Source organism: Nicotiana tabacum, chromosome 20 (assembly GCF_000715075.1).
Source record: "Nicotiana tabacum cultivar K326 chromosome 20, ASM71507v2, whole genome shotgun sequence".
Taxonomy (NCBI): Eukaryota; Viridiplantae; Streptophyta; class Magnoliopsida; order Solanales; family Solanaceae; genus Nicotiana; species Nicotiana tabacum.
In genome coordinates this window covers 70,210,332-70,232,234 of record NC_134099.1, presented here as the reverse complement: position 1 = coordinate 70,232,234, position 21,903 = coordinate 70,210,332, and the positions used below count along the sequence as shown (strand labels likewise).

Here is a 21,903-nt window from a genome sequence, read left to right as displayed (position 1 = left end):
CATCAAATGCATGAAGGCTGTTGGGGCATTGGTCAGCCCAAATGACATAACAAGGAACTCGTAATGACCATATCGAGTCCTGAAAACAGTCTTCGGGATATATGGCTCCCGAATCTTCAACCATTGATAACCTGAAAGCAAGTCAATCTTAGAAAACACTCGTGCATCTTGTAACTGGTCAAACAAATCATCAATATGAGGCAAATGATACCAGTTCCTCACTGTAACTTTGTTCAACTGGTGATAATCAATGCACATACACATAGAACCATCCTTTTTCTTCACAAACAAGATAGGAGCACCCCAAGGTGATACACTGGGACGAATAAAACCCTTATCAAGCAATTCATGTAACTGATCCTTCAACTCCTTCGACTCAGAAGGGGCCATACGATACGGAGGAATAGAAATGAACTGAGTGCCCAACAACAAATCAATGCCAAAATTAATATCTCTGTCGGGCGGCATACCCGGAAGGTCAGTTGGAAACACATCAGGGAAGTCCCGTACTACTGGAACTGAATCAACTGTAGGGGTATCAAAACTGACATCTCTCACATAGGCTAGATATGCGTCACACCCCTTCTCAACCATTCGCTTAGCCTTAAGGAAAGAAATAACTCTACTGGGAGTGTGATCTAAATACCCCTCCACTCTACTTACGGTATACCTGGCATAGCCAGCGTCGCGATTTTGGCGTGACAATAAAGAATAGCATAATGGGGCGACAACTAGTTCATGCCCAAGATAACATCGAAATCTACCATGTTGAGCAATAATAAATCGGCCCTGGTCTCAAAACCACTAAGAGCAACCAAACACGACCGATAAACGCAGTCCACAATGAGAGAATCTCCCACGGGAGTAGAAACATAAACAAGGGAACTCAAAGGGAAAACTAAGAAGACACATAAGAATAAGTGGAGCATGGATCGAATAAAACTAATGCATCTCTATGACAGACCAGGACAATACCTGTGATGATAGAATCGGAGGCGACAGCCTCGGTACGAGAAGGAAGGGCATAATATCTGGCCTGGCCTCCCCCTCTATGGCGACCTCTAACTCCCTGACCTCCACCTCTAGCTGGCTAAGCAGGTGGGTAGCAACTGGTGTTGTGACCATAGCCTGGGAACTCTGCGGGACACGCTGTGGCTGGGAAGTCTGTGGAAGTGCACCCCTCCTAACTCTAGTGAAATCCCGCACCATATGACGTGTGTCACCACACTCAAAACAAGCTTTAGGAGGACGTGGCGGCTATGACTGGCTCGGGCCAGGTCTGGACTGACCACTGAAAGCACCCCGTGCAGAAGGCGCACTAGATACTAGAGGTGCATAATAAGGCTCTTGAGGTCTAAGAGGGGCTGGAATACCACTGGCTGCTGGAAGAGCTGAATGAACAGGACGACTCATATAACCCCTACCATGACGAACTGCAGCTGGAGCACGGACACCAGAATAATGGCCCGACTCTCGAGACCTCTTGGCCTCCCTCTCCTCTCTGTCTCGAGCATGCATACCCTCTACTCTCCTAGCAATGTTCACCACCTGTTGATAAGAGATAGCAATCTCCAACTCCCCAGCCATGCTAGACCTGATGCTGGGAATGAGCCCCTCAATAAACCGGCGAACTCTCTCACGAACTGTAGAAACCAAAGCTGGTGCATGCCTAGCCAACTCAGTGAAATGGACAGCATACTCCAAAACAGTCATAGTACCCTGGCGCAAATGCTCAAACTCTGTGCGCCATGCATCCTTGAGACTCTGAGGGACATACTCCTTCAGGAATATATCTGAAAATTGAGTCCAAGTAAGGGAAGCTACCTCAGCTGAACTGTCCAACTCAAAAGTACGCCACCACTGATAAGCTGCTCCTCGAAGCTTAAAGGCAGTGAAAGAAACCCCACTCGATCCTGATATATCCATAGTGCGGAGGATATGGTAGCACTCCTCCAGAAACCCCAGAGCATCATCTGATGCTAGACCACTAAATACAGGAGGCGTGTACTTCTTGAACCTCTCAAGCCTCCACTGCTCATCCTCTGAAGCTGCTGCCCTGTCCTCGGACTGAACTGGGGCCACAAGACGTGGGCCCGGGGAGGATTCATAGTGTCTGAGATGTAATTTACCAACATAAGGAAAAGTAATTTTTCAATGATTATTAGTTTACGTATTATCTTTGCTGCATTACAATCTTTGTCACGTGATACTGATCCAAACGACCGTAGATTTATGGGAAATTTTATTGTTTTGCCTTAATTTTTTTGGTTTGTCCCAGTGTTTTGCAATTACATTTATTAAGCTGGAATTTCTTAGAACTGAAGGACGACATTTCAGTTGGTTTCCACATAAATATAAAGATTTATTTTTTCAAATATTATGTTCCTTTTTAACTATTGACTTTTTTATGTTTTATTTTCAGGAGAGAAATTCTTTTTATTAATGAATAGCATCTTAGTTATTGCTCAATTTTAACGTGGATTTAGGTGTTGACTCTAATGAAGCAAAACTAGTGTGTCATGAAAATATATTAAGAATATGGCTAAAAATTAGTTTCATAATTTTTAAAGGAAAATAAGAAAAGGTCCAAAATTATCTTTGTACTTGTGAAAAAGGTTCAAACTTTACCCTCTATTAGGTTTATCCATGTTCTCACCGTTACAATTTTGACTCGGAATTGCCTTTAATCATTAACTTCCCGCAAAGTATATACTATGATTTTACATCTTTTTTAAGATTTTTTAATGAAAAATATTTCGTCTTAAATATAAGACAAAACAACGCATCTTAACTGGAATAACTAAAAACAAAAAATTAAAAATAATGAAAAGGAGAGAATAAGGTATTACAAAATATGAAGGTGCAAACTTGATATATTTGCCCCTCTTTTTCTTCCTCTAAACTCTTTCCTTAATATATTTAGTTATTTAACAGAAATTGTTGAAACTTCTGGTGGGGAGTTCTTGGTGGGAAGGATGCCGGAGATTTATTTGGAAACAGCCTCTCTACCCATGGTAGGGGTAAGGTCTGCGTACACACTACCCTCCTCAGACCCCACTTGCAGGATTATACTGGGTTGTTGTTGTTGTTGTTTTTTATTTCTCTAAAGCAAAATTTGGAAAAAAAGAAACTAAAAAGGAAAGGAAACATAAACAAATTTAAAAAGGAAAAAAATGCAATGAGATCGGGGCCTTTATTCTTTGGATTACGGCAAGCAAACAGTTCAAGACTTGAGGCAAAATTTACATGAACAGGATATTAATCGTTCAGAAATCACATATGATATCGTCTTAACTTATTTTTTTTTCCACTTATCTATCTCCTCATGGAAAATGACACTATGGAAGCTAGTCTAACAGAGAAATGACTGAAACTTTAAAGTGCCCTCGTACTTGCCACTGAATTTATCATTTGAACTAATTTGCTGAATCAAAATTAGAAATTCTTGAAAAATAATATATAGTACATGAATATATAATGGGTTAACAGACGGATACTAAAATCTACATTTTACATACTTAAATATATGCACGGCGAAGAGCTGTCAGCAATATTTGCATCACTTTACCTTATAATAATATTGATATACCCAAAATTCAATGCACCAGCCTATAGCACTTGTTGTGAGGACATTTCTTAATCCTTGATCAGCAGACATTATCGTCGCCAATTTTCACTAGAATTCATGCAGAACAACCAGTTTAGAGTGTGTTTGGTCGAAGGAAAATGATTGGTTTTATCACTTATTTTCCCTTGTGTAGTTGGTGAGTGAAAAACGTTTTTTTGAAAAATATTCCAAATATCCCACATCAAATGTTTGAGATGTCAGTGCCACGTAGGATTGGATGTCCACTTTGGCCAAACTTAACGGAAGAGGGATATATTTGAACCAATAGTATAACGACATGAGTATATTTGGACCCAAAGTATAATAAGGGGTGAATTTAAACCTTTTCTCATAGTACAGGGTATATTTGGACCTTTTCAGTTGTATCTTTTAGTACGACACTTCTTTTTACTTCTCTATTTTCCCCTTTTTGGAATCATGGTACAACACTTATAATATCAAAATAAAAAATAAAAATTACTAAAAATTATGAATCAGTTCGCACAATGAGATGTGAACCTTCATCGACAATAAAATAAGCTCTGTTTTATAGCCTGGTATCATATAAGATATTAGTTTAAAATAATTTTATAGATAAAACTATTTTTCGGGTCATCAATCACTTGTTCAGTACAATTTTTGACAAAAAACAGAATAATTTATTTATTAATTAAAACTCATAACAAGGCCAAGTTACAAATCATAACGAAACAAGAACACTAATTCTAAACTGGATATACAAATAGTAAATAACAGAAAATGCTAATGCCAAATTCTGGGGCTGAAGATAGGTCAGTAGCATCAGCAGAAGTGGGATGGCATCAGATATCTGACCTGAGTGCATTAGTTATAGTATTATCTCTTCCTGGACACTCACATTAAGAGTTTTGTTTGGTAGGACAATGCTGTTCACTACCACAACCTCGTCTTCAACCGATACAGATTCACCTGATTCGAAAAACAGATTGACTAAGACATTGTACCTCAGAGATATAATATATATCACAATTTACGTTGAGAGAGTACCAAGAATTGTGACACCTAGCTTGGCATTGTAGTCTCCTGCAGCCTGAAATCAAGTTTTCATTCAGTTTAGACTTCAACAAGAAAAATACAACTAGAGAAACCACTGAAATACTGAAAGAACAATATTTCTCTCCATATTATGAAAGAGATACAAGAGGAATATAATAAAGGAAACAGAATTCAAGAACACGCTCTTCATACTAATATAATGCTCCTACCAAATATATTACCAGTAGAAACTATATTTTCAAACTTTGACGCACAAGCACTTTAATTTGTCTTATCAAGTTTGCGACTCTAGAATTCTGATACAATGGAATAGTATGATAGCTTATCCTTTGATCTAATCATCCAAAACGGAAAAGCAGAAACTAACGAAATGATAATACTTTGATGACTACGACAAATAGACAACTCAAGAGTGAATAGATACCCTAGTGCATATTTGGGGGTGTAAAGTGTTAGAAGTAGTTCATGTATAGTTGTCCCACACTCGTATGGAAAGCTTTAGGTATATGTAAACATTGTGTATAAATAGGGGTATTGTAAAATACTTGCACATTAATAATATAATTTTTTCCGTGCTTTCTCACATGGTACCAGAACAATTAGTGAGAAATCTCCGTTGTGCAGTAACCAGTGAGTCCGAGACAATAATCGTGCCTTTTTTCAATGAATTTCAGACTGCTTTTTGCGTCACCTCTTCTCCGGTGAATTTTTTTACGAAAAGTAACACCACCAATAGGTGCTGAATTCTCAAGCGACCAAACCCCAGAAAACCATACCGACAGATTCCTAGCCACGCACCTGAAAACCCTCTGACGTCGGTGGCATGTCAGACCCACGTGTCGGTGCGGGACACGTGTTCTGACCATTTTTTGAAAAAGTCTCTTCAGGACAGTTGTCTCGTCTAGTAATTCCGATCCTACCCCTATTGTTTTCTTTTCATTTCATCATTTTGAGATTTTTCCGGTGACCACTGATTTTCTGGCAGTTACAGTAAATTTTCTGGTAACTACATTGTTTCCTTTATCTGTTTCAGCGAGTTTACAGTTGATTCTTTCTGTTATTTGGTGATAATTAGACCTTTCTTCAGTCCAACGATGTCTTTGGGATTTGATATTTTTGGGTCTAAAAATACGGGTTCTGGAAGTTCCAATGTTATGATTACCTCGGAACCTTTAATAGAAAGTTCAAACTACTTAGGCTTCGTCTGTCGAGTTGTGGTGTAAAGGTCAAGGTATTCAAGATTATTTAACCGAAAAGGCTAGCGAAGGAGATGAAAAGGCCAAAGCACTTTGGGAGAATATCGATGCTCAGTTTTGTAGCATCCTATGGCTATCTATTGATTCCACGTTGATCCCCTTATTTCGTCCATTCCAGACATGTTATTTAGTTTGGGAAAAAGGCTCGCACTTTATACACTAATGACATATCTCGCTTCTATGATGTGATATCACGGATGACAACTTTAAAGAAACAAGAATTAGATATGTCTACTTACTTGGGGCAAGTACATGCACTCATGGAGGAATATGAGAAGTAGATGCCAGTTTCTACTAGTACGTAAAAGCAACAAGAGCAATGACATAAGAAGTTTCTAGTTCTTACCCTCACTGGACTTCCTAAAGAACTTGATTCAGTACACGACCAGATTTTGGCTACTGTCCCCACAGTTGATGAATTATTCTCTTGATTACTTTGCCTTGCTGCAGTGCGCAGTCATGCAGTGATATCATCACAGATAACTGACTCCTTTGTTCTCGCATCCCAGATAGTGGAAAATAAAGCACCTTAGACTATGGAGAATAGGCGATGAGGAGGTCGTTTTGGAAGAACTCGACCAAATTATTCTTATTGTAACAAGCTTGGGCACATTCGTGAGGTGTGTTATGTTAGTTATAAGTTTCAATGATGAAAAAACAATATATTACATTTGATGTAGCAGCACAAGGAATAAAGGAAATAAAGAAGCAGCAATGGTCAGGAATAGATCAAGGAACATAATCAATGATCAGCGATAAAAAAGGGGAAGAAGCAGTGAAGATCCAGCAAGAATAAGTCAATCAAAAATTGACGCAAGTTAACAAGGAAGAAGTAGCGAAAATCTGGCAAGAGAAATCAATCAGAGATTGACGGAAGCTATTATTGGAAGGCCCCAAATCAAAGGGAATCGAGATCACTGAAAATCAATGGAAGCGAAAATCATGGGATCCAGCGAATATGCCTAGTGGATGAAAAGCTCGTCAAAGCCATTAATCAAGGAAGATCAACAGAAACTTGACCTTATTCTTGGAAAGAATTAATCTATGATTCCTTTCAAGGATCAACTCCCTTGGGTTTGCAATCTCTCGAGATTCTTGAAGGCCTCATGGAAAGTATATATACAGATGATTCTGACGTGACAACATATACTTTGATCGAACCATCTACCCTCTTTTTGTTCTACTCCAGACGAGCATTGTAGTTTTTTTAGATCTGTTGTGTAACTAGTGAGAGAAGAAAAAGAGATAAACACTGGTGAGACATTGTATCAAGAAAAGAAAAGAGACATAGAGACTAAGCTATTGGTGTAAAGCTACGCCATTCATTCTGTACTCAAGAAACATCGATCACTAAAAGAGAACACCCTTGCAACCCAAGGGGATTGGACTAGGATTCACATTGAATCTGAACCAGTATAAAAATTTTGGTGTCTTTATTTCCTGCATTTCATTTCTGCATTTATTATTATCCTGTTCTTATTTCAAGTCGACTAATTGGTAAACTAGTTAGCTACTTATAAAAGTTTTTAAAAATAAACAATTCACCCGCTCCCCTTCTTGTACTTTCATGTTACTCTTTGCACGGTCGACCACATAGAAATGCTCATGTTGCTCAGACTGAGACTCCAGGTAGCCAGGGGTTTTCTTTATCTAAAGGGGAGTATAATGGTTCCTTCAGTATCGAGCAACAAAGTAGACACCTCCACAAGTAGCCTCAATCACTACTGTTGGTAACTCTTTTTCCTGTGTTTCCAAGACCACTATTCTTGGACCATGGGTCATAGACTCAGGCACATCTGATCATATTTTTGATAATAGGTCACTTTTGTCACATATTATTTATTCACAATATCTTCCCAATATTACTCTAGCCAATAGAGTCCACACAAAAGCAAAAGGAGTTGGACAAGCTAATTCCCTATCCTCTGTCACTTTATATTCTTTTCTTTATGTCCCTGGTTGTCCTTTTAATCTCACACATGTTAGTCGTTTGACTCGTGCCTTTCATTGTGGTATACATTTTATTGATGATTCTTTTATTATGCAGGACCACAGTACAAAACAGACAATTGGCACAGGGCGTGAATCACAAAACTTTACTACTTTAACTCAATCAATCCCTCTACGGAATGTCCAGCTACAGATTCTCCAGACCTAATTCACAGACGTTTAGGACATCCGAGTTTATCCAAGTTTTAGAATATGGTTCCTAGTTTGTCTAGTTTGTCCACATTAGATTATGAGTCGTGTCAACTTGGAAAACATATTCGAACTACATTTTCACGTAGTGCAGGGAGCCGTGCAGAGCCTGTTTTTTCTTTAGTTCATTATGATATATGGGTCCTACTTGAGTTAGTTTAATGTTAGGATTTTGTTATTTTGTTAGTTTCATTGATGATTACTCAAGATGTACTTGGATTTTCCTAATGAAAGATCGTTCTGAGTTGTTCTCTATATTCCAGAGTTTTTGTGCTGAAATTAAAACTCAGTTTGGTGTTTCTATTTGCACTTTTTGTAGTGATAGTGCCTTAGAATATTTATCCTCTTAGTTTCAGCAGTTTATGACTTCTCAAGAAATTATCCATCAGATATCTTGTCCTTATACTCGTCAACAAAATGGGGTAGCAGAGAGAAAGAATAGGCATCTCATTGAAACTGCTCGCACACTTCTCATTCAATCCCATGTTCCACTGCGTTTTTGGGGCGATGCAATTCTTATAGCGTGTTGCTTAATTAATCGAATGCCTTCATCTTCCATTCAGAATCATATTCCACATTCAGTATTGTTCCCTTAGTCACCTGTATGCTCTCTTCATCCTCGTGTTTTTGGGAGTACATATTTTGTTCAATACTTAGCTCCTAGAAAAGATAAATTAGTTCCTCGTGCTCTCAAGTGTGTCTTCTTTGTCTATTCTCGGGTTCAAAAAGGGGTATTATTGCTACTTACCTGATCTTCATAGGTATCTTATGTCAGCCGATGTCATGTTCTTTTAGTCTCAACCTTACCTTACTTCATCTAATAATCTTGATATATGTGAGGTCCTACTCGTACCCACTTGTGAGGAATCTAGTGTTCCTCCTCTTACATCCCCATCGACATCCACAGTAGCACCACAATCGCTCCTACTTATATAGACGTCTGAGGAGGCTAAGCAAGACTTAAAGGCTCTAGCGAACAACCATCTGGTAAGAGGTTTTTTCGGAAAGCAAAAACCCAAAGGTTAGCCTTGCATGAACTAGGGAAAAATAGAACTCAACTTCACACTGGTTAGCAAAACCCTAGAGCTTCCCTGCTTCGGTATAACCTTCTACTTTAACAAGTCAAAAGTTTAGACTTCGGTAAAGTTTAAGCGTCAAGTGCTCTTCTTGTCGCTTATCTGGTCTCAACCTCTACTGGTCTTAAGTTGCTTACCCATTTCCCGATCTCTCTTCTGCAATTGACCTGAGACTGGGAGTTGAACTCGAGGCGAAAGGAATGAAGCAAGGGTATGAATGGAAAGAGAAGAGGGATATTCAGATTCATCTTTTACTGTTCAAGAGTGCACTACAATTGAAATAGAAACTTTTAAATCAAAGCGACTGTTAGGTTGTATGAGTCCACCAAACAGTAGAGTGCCTAGTCCTCTACAAGATTCTGCTGAGAATGCTAATAAACTGTAAGTAAAGGAGACAAGAGATTTTTTACGTGGAAAAATCCCACATAAGGGGACCAAAAACCACAACCTACACCTGTAGGCTTTCAACTTCACTAACTTGTAAAAACCTATTACAAGCCACTTTGTAATGACTCCATTACAAAGAATTCAACTCAACTAACTTGTGGTACTCTTACCACAAACCACTTTGTAACTCCCTAGTTACAAAGACTTTCACTAACTTGTGACGCTCTCACCACAAGCCACTTTGTCATTCTACAGTTGCAAAGGCTTTTGCTTATGACTAAACCTAGTCACAACATAAACTCAAGGAGTTTACGAATTTTACAAGAAGATTCATAATCAACGCTTCTAGCTAAGCAATTTAAAAGATACGATAAGTACAATAACAAAGTTACAACTCAACTAAGGACAACAGAATACTGACTTTAGGAACTGGTCCATAGTAGCGTTCAACTTTGTTCTTCAAGCTCGTGAGAATTGATTTCTCTGTTTTTGCAAAAGGCTTGAATGAGAAACTGAAAATTCAAGTAATGTTTCAATATACACTCGTTGTTGGTACATCTTGATCATATCACTTGAAATGATGTGAACACTTTAGTTGGTCAAGGAATGAGTGGATATTGGAAATAGTGCAGTGCAGTGTAGGCAAAAACAATGCAGGCAGTCACGTCACTTCCAGCTGTGTCCAATTGACTTTGTACTGTTGCGAGGAAACTACAAGGTATCAGGTCCTTGTTTTGTTTCCTATCTCCTGAAGCTATAGCAGTTCACCTTTAGTTGGAATTCGTTAAACTTGCAGTATAGTCCAAGTAGGTCAGGTTCCATATCTGGTTCTTAACAGTAAGTTTGTTAGATCATCAAAACATAATGCAAGGACATTTAAAACCTATCAATTTCCCCCTTTCTGATGATGACAAACTTAGCATCGATAAAGTGGATGTAGAGCAGTGAGAACCAGATTAAGTAACAGGAGAACACAAGTTTCACAATTAGTTCCCCCTAACTTTATGCCTTCCTTATTTCTCATTTTTATCTACTACACTTTTATTATTCCCCCTTTTGGCATCAGTAAAAAGGCACTAACAGGTACACAGTATAAAGAAGTCTAGCCAAGCTAACTCATGCCACATATGTGCACACAACATGATAAAGCAGAGAAACATAGAATTTAAGCAATGAGATAATAAAAAGAGGATAGATTTGATATTAACAAAAAAAATTATCTTCGCTTAAAAAGCGAAGGCAACATTGGACTGTTAAGACGGGAGCATCACTGTTTCATCCCAAACACATCAAAAAAAAAGAAAACAAAACATCTGCCAAAAAACTTAACAAAAAACATTTCCAGAAACCACTGAAGGGGTACTTCGGGAGCACTAGGAGTAAAGGGCTTGGAAGCTGAAGCAAGTGTTTGGAGAACAAGGTCTATTCGGGCATTGACCGACTTTTGCTCATTGAGCAGTTCTACTTTCAGGTTCTCTACATGCGCCCTGAGATCAACATTCTCTTTTGTCAAACGAGCTACTTCATCATTTGACGCCGGAACCCCTTGGGCTTGCTGACCTTCCAGGATAGCATTCCTGGCCTTCAACCGACGAATCTCCTCAGCTGCACTGTTCTGAGCATTAATAAGTTGTGAGACGGTTGATGTACTTCATACTCCCCCATTATTTTCAATGCACTTGCATTCTTCCAATGTTGTCTGTGAGAAAGTCTGCTTCTTAGTCCCCACCTTCCCTGTCCCAATGGCACCTCGAAGAATTTAAACAGTTGCGTAAGCAAGAACCTGTAGGAAAGGCCATGATTGCCATCTTTGAAGGTGGCGACCTTTTGCATGTGTTCAATCATAATAGCAGACACACTCACAGGAGTAAAGCTATCTAGTTGCTCCATCAAGAACAGGTCAGACTTAGAAGTCACTGACCTCCTTTCAGCTCGAGGAAATAGAACTTTGTTTACAAATTCGAACAGTAGCTGATAGACAGGGAGTAACGCTTTCTTATGGATCTGGTCCCCCTTCTGGTTTGCATTGTCTTTTACCACGACATTTCTGAAGTTAAACTGACACACATCCTTTACACTGGACACACCAGCTGTAGGAACTTTAAGAATCTCTCTAAGCAACTTTACATCGAACGCGATGTCCACTCCATTCACCAAAGCACAGATGTGGTCTGTCTCACGGGAAAAAGGCTAGCAAAGAAGCTTTGTACCTCATCCTCATATGCCTTAGGTGCATCTATTTGGAATAGATGCACCCATCATTGAAACTCGACCATTTCAAGAATTTGTCGCATAACAGCCATCTCAGAGATTACTGGGTCAAAAGTACGACCCAGCAGGACCTTTTGGTGCCTCAGGCATTCTGAGCCAAGGCTGACTTCACTTCTTATCCTCTTCACAGAACCAGGTTCCTGAATAAGATCAGACTTTCGTTTGCCAGATTTCCCACCACTAGATTTCTTCTTTCCCTTGGATTTGACTAACACATCCTCGTCAGATATCGACAACTCACTCACAACATCTTTCAACTTGGAGCTAGAGGTTGAAGCCTTCTCTACTGAAGCAGGCTGCTTCCTTTTTTGAGACCGTCTAACCAGTGAACCAGGTTCATCTGGTGTTTCCTCTTCCACCTCTACCACAGGGATCACCTTATCATTTATGGGCACACCATCTTTCACCAGCTTTCTCTTTTGCTTCTTACTACCCTTTTTGCTCTTTTGAAGGGTAGAGTCGTAGGCCACTTTAGCTTGCAACCTGGTAGTGGGTCTCTTGGTGGAAGACTCAAGGGTGGACGCCACCCTTCGCTTTACTATGAATGCATTAAGAGCGAGGTTGTCTAAATCCTCCTCATCACCGAACCTCATCTCAGGTGCCTGTATTTCCAAGGGCACAACATCAAATGCAGGAGCAAAACTGTCCTGGGAATGAGAACCCTAACCTGGGTCCTTCGGAGAGGGGTCAGGTTCCTCATGTAAGGGCCCAGTAGTATCTGCTAGTGCATCGCCTTCAACAGTTACAATGGCCCCTTCGTCCCCCATACCTTGTACCTCATTTTTCTGGGAGATGATCTCATGCAGTACACCATCAGCAGACACCACAAAGATGGTTACAACATTTTCTTCCGCAATCGGTACTACTGCCACCACGGAATCGGTATCAACAATAACTGAACCCTCTGTGACCTCAGGGTTTTGACCTTGTTGTTGATTAGTGGGACCTCAGAATGTGGAGAGAGCGGATCAACAATTTAGGGGTTTCTGAAATAGAGAAAGAAGGGAAATCTGGCTGAGGTGTGATTTTAGCGGGAAGGGTAGGAGTGGTTAAAAAGGGCTCAGTAGGAGTGAAGGACTCCATAGGTCTTTCAGTAACAGGTATGACAGAGGTAGTGAGGTCGAAGTTTGTATCAGCCATTGGAAAGATGAAGCGAAGGTGCTTTGGGAAGTTCGAATAGAAGACTTATGGATTGCGGAGAACAAAAAGAGGAGTTTTATTAAGAATGGATAATTATGAAGAGAGAGAGAGATAGGCACCGGTTCTGAAACGGCGATTGGGCATGGAGAAGTGCAACGTTTCAGAGGGAGATGAAATGATTTGAAGTGAAGAGACGTGACAGCAGGATCTGAAAAGTTGGATGACATGGCAGTAGAATTTTGTACCTTTTTAAGACGTGTATTAAAGAATGCACAGAACTACTAACCTTTGGTACAAGAACCAAGTTCTTGACCCGTTATTTGAAAATATTAATCCTTGTTTATCATCCATGCACTGCATCTAGCTTCTATACTCATCATGCGTATTTACCTGCAACGGTATTGAAGTGAGTTAGACAGGTCCAGAAAACACTTTTAGCCAATTTTTCTTGAAGATGTTTTTTTTCATAGCCAAATAATGAGGAATCAGGTTCTCAATTGGGCTTTAAAAGCCCCAACTTCACTCTGTTTCTTTCAAAATGTTCCCTACTTAATGCCTTGGTAAAGATGTCTGCAATTTGATCTTCTATGCTACAGAACTTCATGCATATCAATCCTTTCTCCAGTTAATGCCTTTGTTCGCCTTATTCTGTCCATGGTTGTTGTTCATTATTGTACTCTTTATCACTGGGACATTAAGAATGCCTTTCTCCACAGTGATCTTGAGGATGAAATATATATGGAGCAACCACCTGGTTTTGTTGCTCAGGGGGAATCTAGTGGTTTTGTATGTCGATTACGCATGTCACTCTATGATTTGAAACAATCTCCCTCGAGCTTGGTTTGGTAAGTACAACACAGTTATTCAGGAGTTTGGCATGACTCGTAGTGAAGCTGATCACTTAGTGTTTTGTTTGCATTCTGCTCCTAATTTGCATATTTATCTAGTGATTTATGTTGATTATATTGTTCTTACTGGCAGTGATCAGGATGGAATTACTAGTCTAAAACATCTCTTTCAGCACTTTTAGACTAGGGATCTCGACAGATTGAAGTACTTTCTAAGTATTGATGCCGCTCAGTCTAGTTAAGATATTATTATTTCACAAAGAAAGTATGCTTTAGACATTCTTGAGGAGACATAAATGATCGGCGGTAGACCCCTTGACACTCCTAAGGATCCGGATGCTAAGCTTCTGCCAGGACAAGGGGAGCCTCTTAGTAACCCTGGAAGATATAGGTTGCTAGTTGGCAAATTGAATTATCTCACAATAACTAGACCTGACATTTTATTTCCCCTGAGTGTTGTAAGTCAGTTTATGGACTCTCCCCGCGATAGTCACTAGGATGCAGTTGTTCGCATTCTTCGGTATATAAAATCAGTTGCAGGCAAAAGACTACTGTTCGAGAATCGAGGCTATGAGCATATTTTTGGATACATAGATGCTAATAGGGTAGGATCAACTTCTGATAGACATTCCACATCTGGATATTGTATTTTAGTACGAGATAATTTGGTCTCATAGAAAAGCAAGAAACATAATATAGTCGCTCGATCTAGCGCAGAAGCAGAGTATCGAGTCATGGCTCCTGCAACATGTGAGCTAGTTTGGGTCAAACAATTGCTCAAAGAATTAAAATTTTGAAAAATCAGTTAGATGGAACTTGTGTGTGATAATCAAACTGCCCTTCATATTGCATCAAATCCAATGTTTCATGAGAGGACCAAACACATTGAGATTGACTGTCACTTCATCAGAGAGAAGATTCTCTCAGGAGTTATTGTTTACAAAGTTTGTGAAGTCAAATGATTAACTTGCAGATATTTTCACCAAGTCTCTTACTGATCCCCGTATTAGTTATGAGTAATAAGCTCGGTACATATATATGCACCAGTTTGAGAGGGAGTGTTGAAAGTAATTCATGTATAGTCGTCCCACATTGGTATAGAAAGCTTTAGGTATATGTAAACATTGTATATAAATAGGGCTATTGTAAAACACTTAACAAATCAATAATATAAATTTTTCCGTTCTTTCTCACATAAAGAAAGCACCTCCTCTTTTTCATCAGGTCTTTTTATCTCATTGAACAAAAATGAAGAGCATGCCCTTAACTTACCTGGACGCGGGACCATCTGCCAATGGAAGACTTCCAACCAACAATTGCATGAATAACAACAGCATTTTCCTTTAAGTCATATTGTATCCATGTTAAATTCCAGCCAATGTTATTGAAGCATATTATGAGATGTGATATAATGATGTAGTTACCTTGATTTCACCATCATCAAGGATAATACAATTGATGAGCCTGGCACCAGCTCCAATACGAGCATTTGCAGAAATGGACACATTTGGACCGATCTGTTCAAATTAGTAACAGACAAGTTCTGGAGGTGATACAGAGGTCATAGTAAAGCAAAATCAAGACAACTTGGAACAAAAGTATCACGCGGGAATTATTTGTGGGAGAAAAACAATGGGAAAGGATAAAATATGACATGATGGGAAGGATAGATGAATGAATGCATGGAACATTAAATACGGCTCTCGTTTGAGTCATAGACGCAGAGGTGGATCTAGGATTTGAAGGTGGCGGGTGCCACCATAATTTTTTTTTAATGTACACTTTGTAATAATTAATATAGAGCTTGTTCGGTTCATTTTTTTTGGTTTATTCGGGTAATTTAATAGGCATATTTTATTTGGAAATATGAAAATTACATCTCTATCTCCTACCCTACTTGTGAGATTTCACTAGATATTTTGTTGTTATATGAAAATTACATCTCAGACATCAAGAAGCAAATGTAGTTAGCATTTTAAAAAAAGAATCACACCATTACTACTAACAATTCAAGTACAATTAATATTTTCACTTGGGAAATACATCTTTTTGTGTGCTAAAAATAAATTTGCACAAGTAAAATAGCATCTTCAAAAGGGAATTTCACTAATCAGAATAAGAAAAATAAAAAATATATATCTCCAATAGATGCAGAATTAGATAAACTACAAGATCCCAAAAATTAAAATGATAAATCGCATATTTTTCTAGGCAATCCTTGCAACATAGTCATCATAATTTAATAGTAAAGAGATTTAAATTGTATTTAACAATTATAGAATAGCACAATTTTTTATGTTATAATTAAAAATATATAAATTAAATTTGATCTCAATCCAATATTCCTATCAAGACCCATGTTTTTGATTTTGAAAGGAAAAATTTAAATGATTTGAGATTAAGAGAAATGCTTATTTTATGAAATTTTAAATTTTGGAGACTCTTTTTTGAGTGTTCTTGCTAAAGATCACATATAAAATAATAGAATACAGGGAAAAACTATAAAAAATAATGAGCAAAAAATAGGAAATTAGGAGGTAGCCAAAAAGAAAAATAACTGGGACAAAGGAAGTAAAAAGCACAACGAAAAGGGAAAGTGAGATAAGGTCCAAGATAAATTTGAACTTGAATTTTACACGCGAGAAATTAAAGCTTTCAAAAAGGTCTACTAGCCATGACACCTTTGTTTAGTCTGTAACTGGGGGTGGCAGCATCAAATATTTAACCTAATTTAAGAAAATTTCTACATAAATATATAATAATTTTACCAACATAGCGGGTGCCATACCACCCCCACCTTAAAGGGTGGATCCGCCACTGCATAGACGGTTAACAGAAATTCATATTTGATCTGGTTTAGTTCACATAGAAGTTACAGTTTTGGCAATCTAGTGAATGCACAATATATGATAGGATCCTCGTCTACTATAATTCTGTTTGGGTTAAATTCTGCGCTCTACAATGAATCAGATTCATCAGAAAACAGATGACCTTGGGCAATAATGAGTGTAAATATTTGTGTGATATATAGGGTGTTATTTGTTGCAAACTTATTGCATTGTCACTTACCATGGAAACTATGGGTGTCTAACGGGCAGGGTCAGCCCGTTTCCGGACCGGCCCAGACCGGTTAAAACCGGAACCGGCCCGGACCGGTACAAGGGGGTCGGGTGGGGCTGGGTTAAAGGGGTTGGAGGGTTTGGTCCGTTCCCATTTTGTTAACTGGTTAACCGGATCGGTCAAACCCGGTCAACGTAAATTACTGTTGAACCGGTTAACCGGCCTGGACCGGCCCAGTTTAAAAGCTATATTTCATTTTTATTTTATTTATTTTTTAAGGTTTTAGAGTCTAAGGCAATGCAAAACCTTTGAATTTACTCTTTTTTCATTAATTTACTTGTTGTTAAATGTAAACCTTTCAATTTGTAAGTTTGAATTTTGAAATAAATGTAGAACTTGCAATTTATAAGTGCAATTTTTTTTCCATCTTCATTGTATTCTTTATATTTTTACTTTATATTAATATAAATTACAATAGTTATACAAAATACAAAAAAAAATAAAAAATAAAAAAATACTAACCCGGGCCCTTGGACCCGTAACCCTTACGGTTCATTTTTTACCCGGATGAACCCGAACCCATTAAGCCTAGTAACCTCTAACCCGTAACCAGCCCGGACCACAACCCGTACGGTTACTAATTTTCCCTATCCAGCCCAGCCCGGCCCGGCCCACCCGTTAGACACCCATAATGGAAACATATAGCGGTAGATATACACATCATCCGAGGTAAATATTTCTTAACATCAATGAAATTGTAGTGGGGAACCAAATAATCCACCAGAATATTTGTGGCATATTACAATGATTATAATATTTGAGACATGAATTTATCTGAGTATATCTACCTTTGCAGTGGGGTGAACTTTAGCTGATGGATGAATATAAACATCGCCACTGATGGATGCACACTTTGAGCCATCTCCACTTGCCAAAAGGTGTGGTGAGGTGGATCTGTATTGAGCAAGGTACAGAGCCGAGCATTTCAAAGACATTCTGCACAAAAAAATGAACGTCATGATCATTACCTCAAATCTTGAAATTTGAGATGTAAGCTGGGATCAACTGCACATTATGTAATTTGATTACCCAGGTGTTTTTATTTGTTCCCAGAAATCCATGGTTTCATAGGTATACAACTGCTTCTTCCCTGCAAGAGGGGTTAAAATATCTTGATCCAGCCGAACAAAGTCTGTTGGGAGACTCCTGTCAGAGAAAACCTTGTATGAGTATCAGATCTAAAACTTGCCGGAGACTCCAAGACTGCATATTGACTATGCTTTATTGATCTTATATTTTATTGGAACATTTATTCCCCTTTTGGTACTAGTATCCTTCAAGGAACCAAATGGACAATTTGAAGACCACAACAAAAAAAGTTAGAAAGAAAAACAAGTCGATTTGTAATATTTAGAAGTTAAAACTCCTAAGAGTATTCTATAAAATCACAATGGTGAGTAAGAAGTTGAAGCAGTATTCTATAAAATCACAATGGTGAGCTAGTAAGAAGGCGAAGCAGTGTCTTTGAATTCATAAATTATATTGAGCTAGATCTGCACATTTGAATTCCCACTGTGTTTAATGGCATTTAGAGAGTTTGATCTGTTCTTAAATTCTATTATCATATTTGAATTCATTGTGCAGCATAAAATGAACATAACCTTTTTCCACTTTGTTTGAGATCACTCAAAAAACATCTGACTCGTGGAAAGTGGGAATAAATGATGGTAATGTCCATCATTCTGACAAAAGTAATTATGTCAAATAACAAACTTGAACTATTATCCTTCTTCAGCATCTCAAATCACTGTAGACTAATAGAAAACTTGCTCGCTATATATTCAATCAACTACTTAAATTTAGCGTCAGCCTCTTCTAAAATAAAGGCACCTTTTACATTTGAACCTAGCCGGAAATATCAGCTAATGAATAAAGGTCTCCCCCAAATTCACTATCCCAAGCAAATTTCCATAAGTGGTAATAGTCGAAGAAGTGCTCATAACTTGATACCATAACGAAAAATGCAATCATGCCATAGAGCTTAGCAGAACGAAAAATGGAATCCTGCACTTAATTTTCCCTATATTTGGGTAGACACCCTGTAGAGGTACTATGGTGAAACCTTTGAATGGTATTGGCTAATGAAAGCATGGTCTCTACTCTCTAGATAGCAGCAAAAACTTCTACTGAATGTACGAGGAGGAAACTTATACCTATTTGGTGGTTGAAGAGCTTCGGAGCTGGATAAACGCCTTAAGTTAGCTGCAAAAAAAGGAAAAAGCTTTCATAAAATCACCCCATAAGCTACTATCACTTGAAATGAATTCTAAGAAATTTGGAGGGCAAGATCAAGTTAACAATTCTTCTAGTCAATCATGACAGTTCAGTTTTGGAATGTTTACCATACCAGTATTCTATAAAGGTTGAAATGAACACTAAATGAGATGAACGGATTAATCCTTTTGACCTAATAACATAGAGAGGAGAAAAAGAACATGTAGCCATGCTTAATAGACTAACCTCTGTCTTTCCTTTGAGTGGATACTCGTTGTATAGCATTGAAGATATCCGGGGTAAATATATAGACACCACAATTGATGAGGTCACTTACCTGCCATAGTAGACAAGAAACCATCATATATAAACCTATAACATTTGGTATTTAAAATTTGATTGTGGACGTACAAAAGTTTCAGGTTTCTCTGTGTAATGCAACAGTTCATTAGTAACAGGATCAGCAACTAGTTCACCAAATTGATAAGCTGATTCAGCGGACACCTGCGCCATGGATAAGTCCAATAAGAATTCCAACTGGAAGAGGAATCATGAGTTGAAGATGGCAATAAGCTATGAAATAGAAAGCAGCCACAACAGATAGCTTGACAGTAATTCTACCTACCTTGCTGACAAGAATCGTACCCATCCCACCATATCTTCTATGAGCCTCTGCAAATTTGAAGCAAAAAAAGATGGTAATATTTTGAGAATCAAACTCAAAGTCAGTACGGTGGTCTGTCTTAGTTCAACATTGATTAAGATGGAAAGTAAGGAAAATGGAAATCTTAACAAGTGAAAGTATCAAGCTACGTATGAGGTAAGAAAAGTTCAGAGAGCAAAAGAAAATCAAAGTACCAAGCATCTCAGGCAGTGGAAAACTGCAGCAGACATCACAGTTCAGCAAAAAAATATGCGACTGCCATGTGAAACAATATAACTGTGTTAAGAATAATTATCAAATGTGATGAGGCAGTAGTCTTAATTATTAATTGCAGTTATTTTCCACTTACTACCTCTACTATCAGTCTCTCAAATCAATTTAAGCAATATCACGCCAACTATCAGGCACAAAAATGTAAAAAAGAGTAGTGTAAGATTAGAACCGGGCTGTCTTCCATTAGTAGATCCCTGAAGTTGTAGAGTCCCCCAGCTGAACCATGTGGCTTGTCCTCCTTCAAATATCTAGTTTTAACAAGTTCAATAGAGACTGTAATAAGCTTCAAATCCAAAATTTAATTGAATATTCAATGCAAGAAACATCAGGAAAATTATATAACCTGACAGGAACTTTAAGTTCATTCGAGATTGAGGAAACATATAATGCAAATTCACGCTCCTCATAGAAGCCAACGAGGTAGATCTGCGCTAGGTTCGGAATCTGAAATGCCATGGTAAAAAACTTGTTATCAGTTCAACAACAACTAGGCCTCAGTCCCAAACAAGTAGGGATCGGTTATACGAATCTTAACTGATCATGTTACACCATATAAACTTGTATACCACATCTATCAATGGACTCAAGAACCTTGAGTGTGTCTATTTGTAACACCAAAAACTTTCTAGTTTATTGCCATTTTAGGCATTACTTCAAACTTCTAAACAAAGCATACCCTTTTGCAAGCAGAAATTGGATGATGAACCATAGGGTGTCCTGCTAATGGAAAGAGTGGCTTTGGGATATTCAATGACAATGGCCGGAATCGTGTACCTGTTAATTCAAGATTATGGTTGACATCATACAGAATATATCAACTGAAAAATGAGAGAAAATGTAAGAAAAGAACAATGCTTTCTCCATTCAGACTTTTCAAATTCTACAAAGAAACAAATGATTGAAGGGTTCTCATTGATTTTCTACACCAAAACCATTAGAATTCAGATTGGAATGTTCAGCTTCAATAAAGATCATACCTTTTGTGGGTCCTCCCACCATGATCACGGCAACAACTTTCTCCTCAAAACTTCCCATTTTTTTTCTTTTACCAAAAACAAAACTCAGATCCCTAAAAGTGTGAGCAGCTTCAGTTGTTGAACTCTAAAATGAACCTAATATTCCAAGACCAAGAAAGACACGTACAAATTCGTAATTCAGGTGGTGGTTATTTCCATTCCTCAAATTATTTGAAGACAGAGAAGTGAAAGTGACACTGCCGACAATGTAGAAAACTTCAGTGCAAAGAGCGCAGAGTGAAAATGTGTTTTGAGTTTGGTGGGACAAAGAGATTGATATGAATCAAAAATGGATCAGAATTATAAAACAGTGGGCGCGCAGAGTGTATTAATGAGCTTCATATAAAAAAATATACTCCTATGTTTACAATTTCTTTTTATTTTATTATTATATGCCTACAATTAGAGTGATGAATTGTATACACGAAAAATATTTACTGACACCCGGTATTGGCTGGCGGCTGCTAACATATTTTATGAAGACTGGTAAATGATGAGAGATCAAACGACAAATTTCAGAAAATTTTTACAAAAATATTTTTTATCAAAAAGGAGAAAAACTTACCTCACTTATAGTCGGAAGTTATTTTTCTTTTACTTTCTCCGATTTACACCCAAATATTATTATTAACCTTTAGTACTTTTAAGATTACATCAAAATCTCCCTGATTTACTGATATTATTATTATTAGTATTACTAGTATTTGATTTCTTAGAAAATATTTTTTCATCTACCAGCCAAACAATAAATTATTATTCTACATGCATACTCGAAGAAATTAAAAGTGGGAAGATAA

At 37.9% G+C, this 21,903-nt stretch overlaps 1 protein-coding gene across 2 annotated transcripts; it reads right to left on the bottom strand.

Moving 5' to 3' along the window:
* Positions 1-4,181: 4,181 nt before the first annotated feature.
* LOC107796939 (uncharacterized) lies at positions 4,182-21,384 on the bottom strand. Of its 2 annotated transcripts, none has more exons than XM_016619760.2 (16): positions 21,234-21,368; positions 21,068-21,159; positions 20,767-20,864; positions 20,434-20,534; positions 20,260-20,338; positions 20,012-20,072; positions 19,779-19,825; positions 19,565-19,657; positions 19,400-19,490; positions 19,093-19,141; positions 17,969-18,085; positions 17,728-17,875; positions 15,244-15,336; positions 15,092-15,160; positions 4,634-4,676; positions 4,182-4,555 (listed from the first exon to the last, which is right to left on the bottom strand). In XM_016619760.2, the coding sequence occupies exons 2-16, from the start codon at positions 21,123-21,125 to the stop codon at positions 4,455-4,457; spliced, it is 1,248 nt and encodes a 415-aa protein (XP_016475246.1). In that variant the 5' UTR covers positions 21,126-21,159; positions 21,234-21,368; the 3' UTR covers positions 4,182-4,454. The 2 variants fall into 2 exon arrangements, 1 of the variants encoding a protein (XP_016475246.1); XR_001650552.2 differs by adding an exon at positions 13,258-13,361 and having other exon boundaries at positions 4,433-4,555; positions 21,068-21,384.
* Between the last annotated feature and the right edge of the window lie 519 nt (positions 21,385-21,903).

Excerpts from the sequence above, each read along its gene's own strand:
- LOC107796939 (XM_016619760.2), bottom strand. The coding sequence starts at position 21,125 with ATGGGAAGTTTTGAGGAGAAAGTTGTTGCCGTGATCATGGTGGGAGGA. Across the intron at positions 19,658-19,778 it reads GTACGATTCTTGTCAGCAAG|GTGTCCGCTGAATCAGCTTA; the intron begins GTAGGTAGAATT and ends TCCATGGCGCAG. Across the intron at positions 4,556-4,633 it reads GCTAGGTGTCACAATTCTTG|GTGAATCTGTATCGGTTGAA; the intron begins GTACTCTCTCAA and ends TTTTCGAATCAG.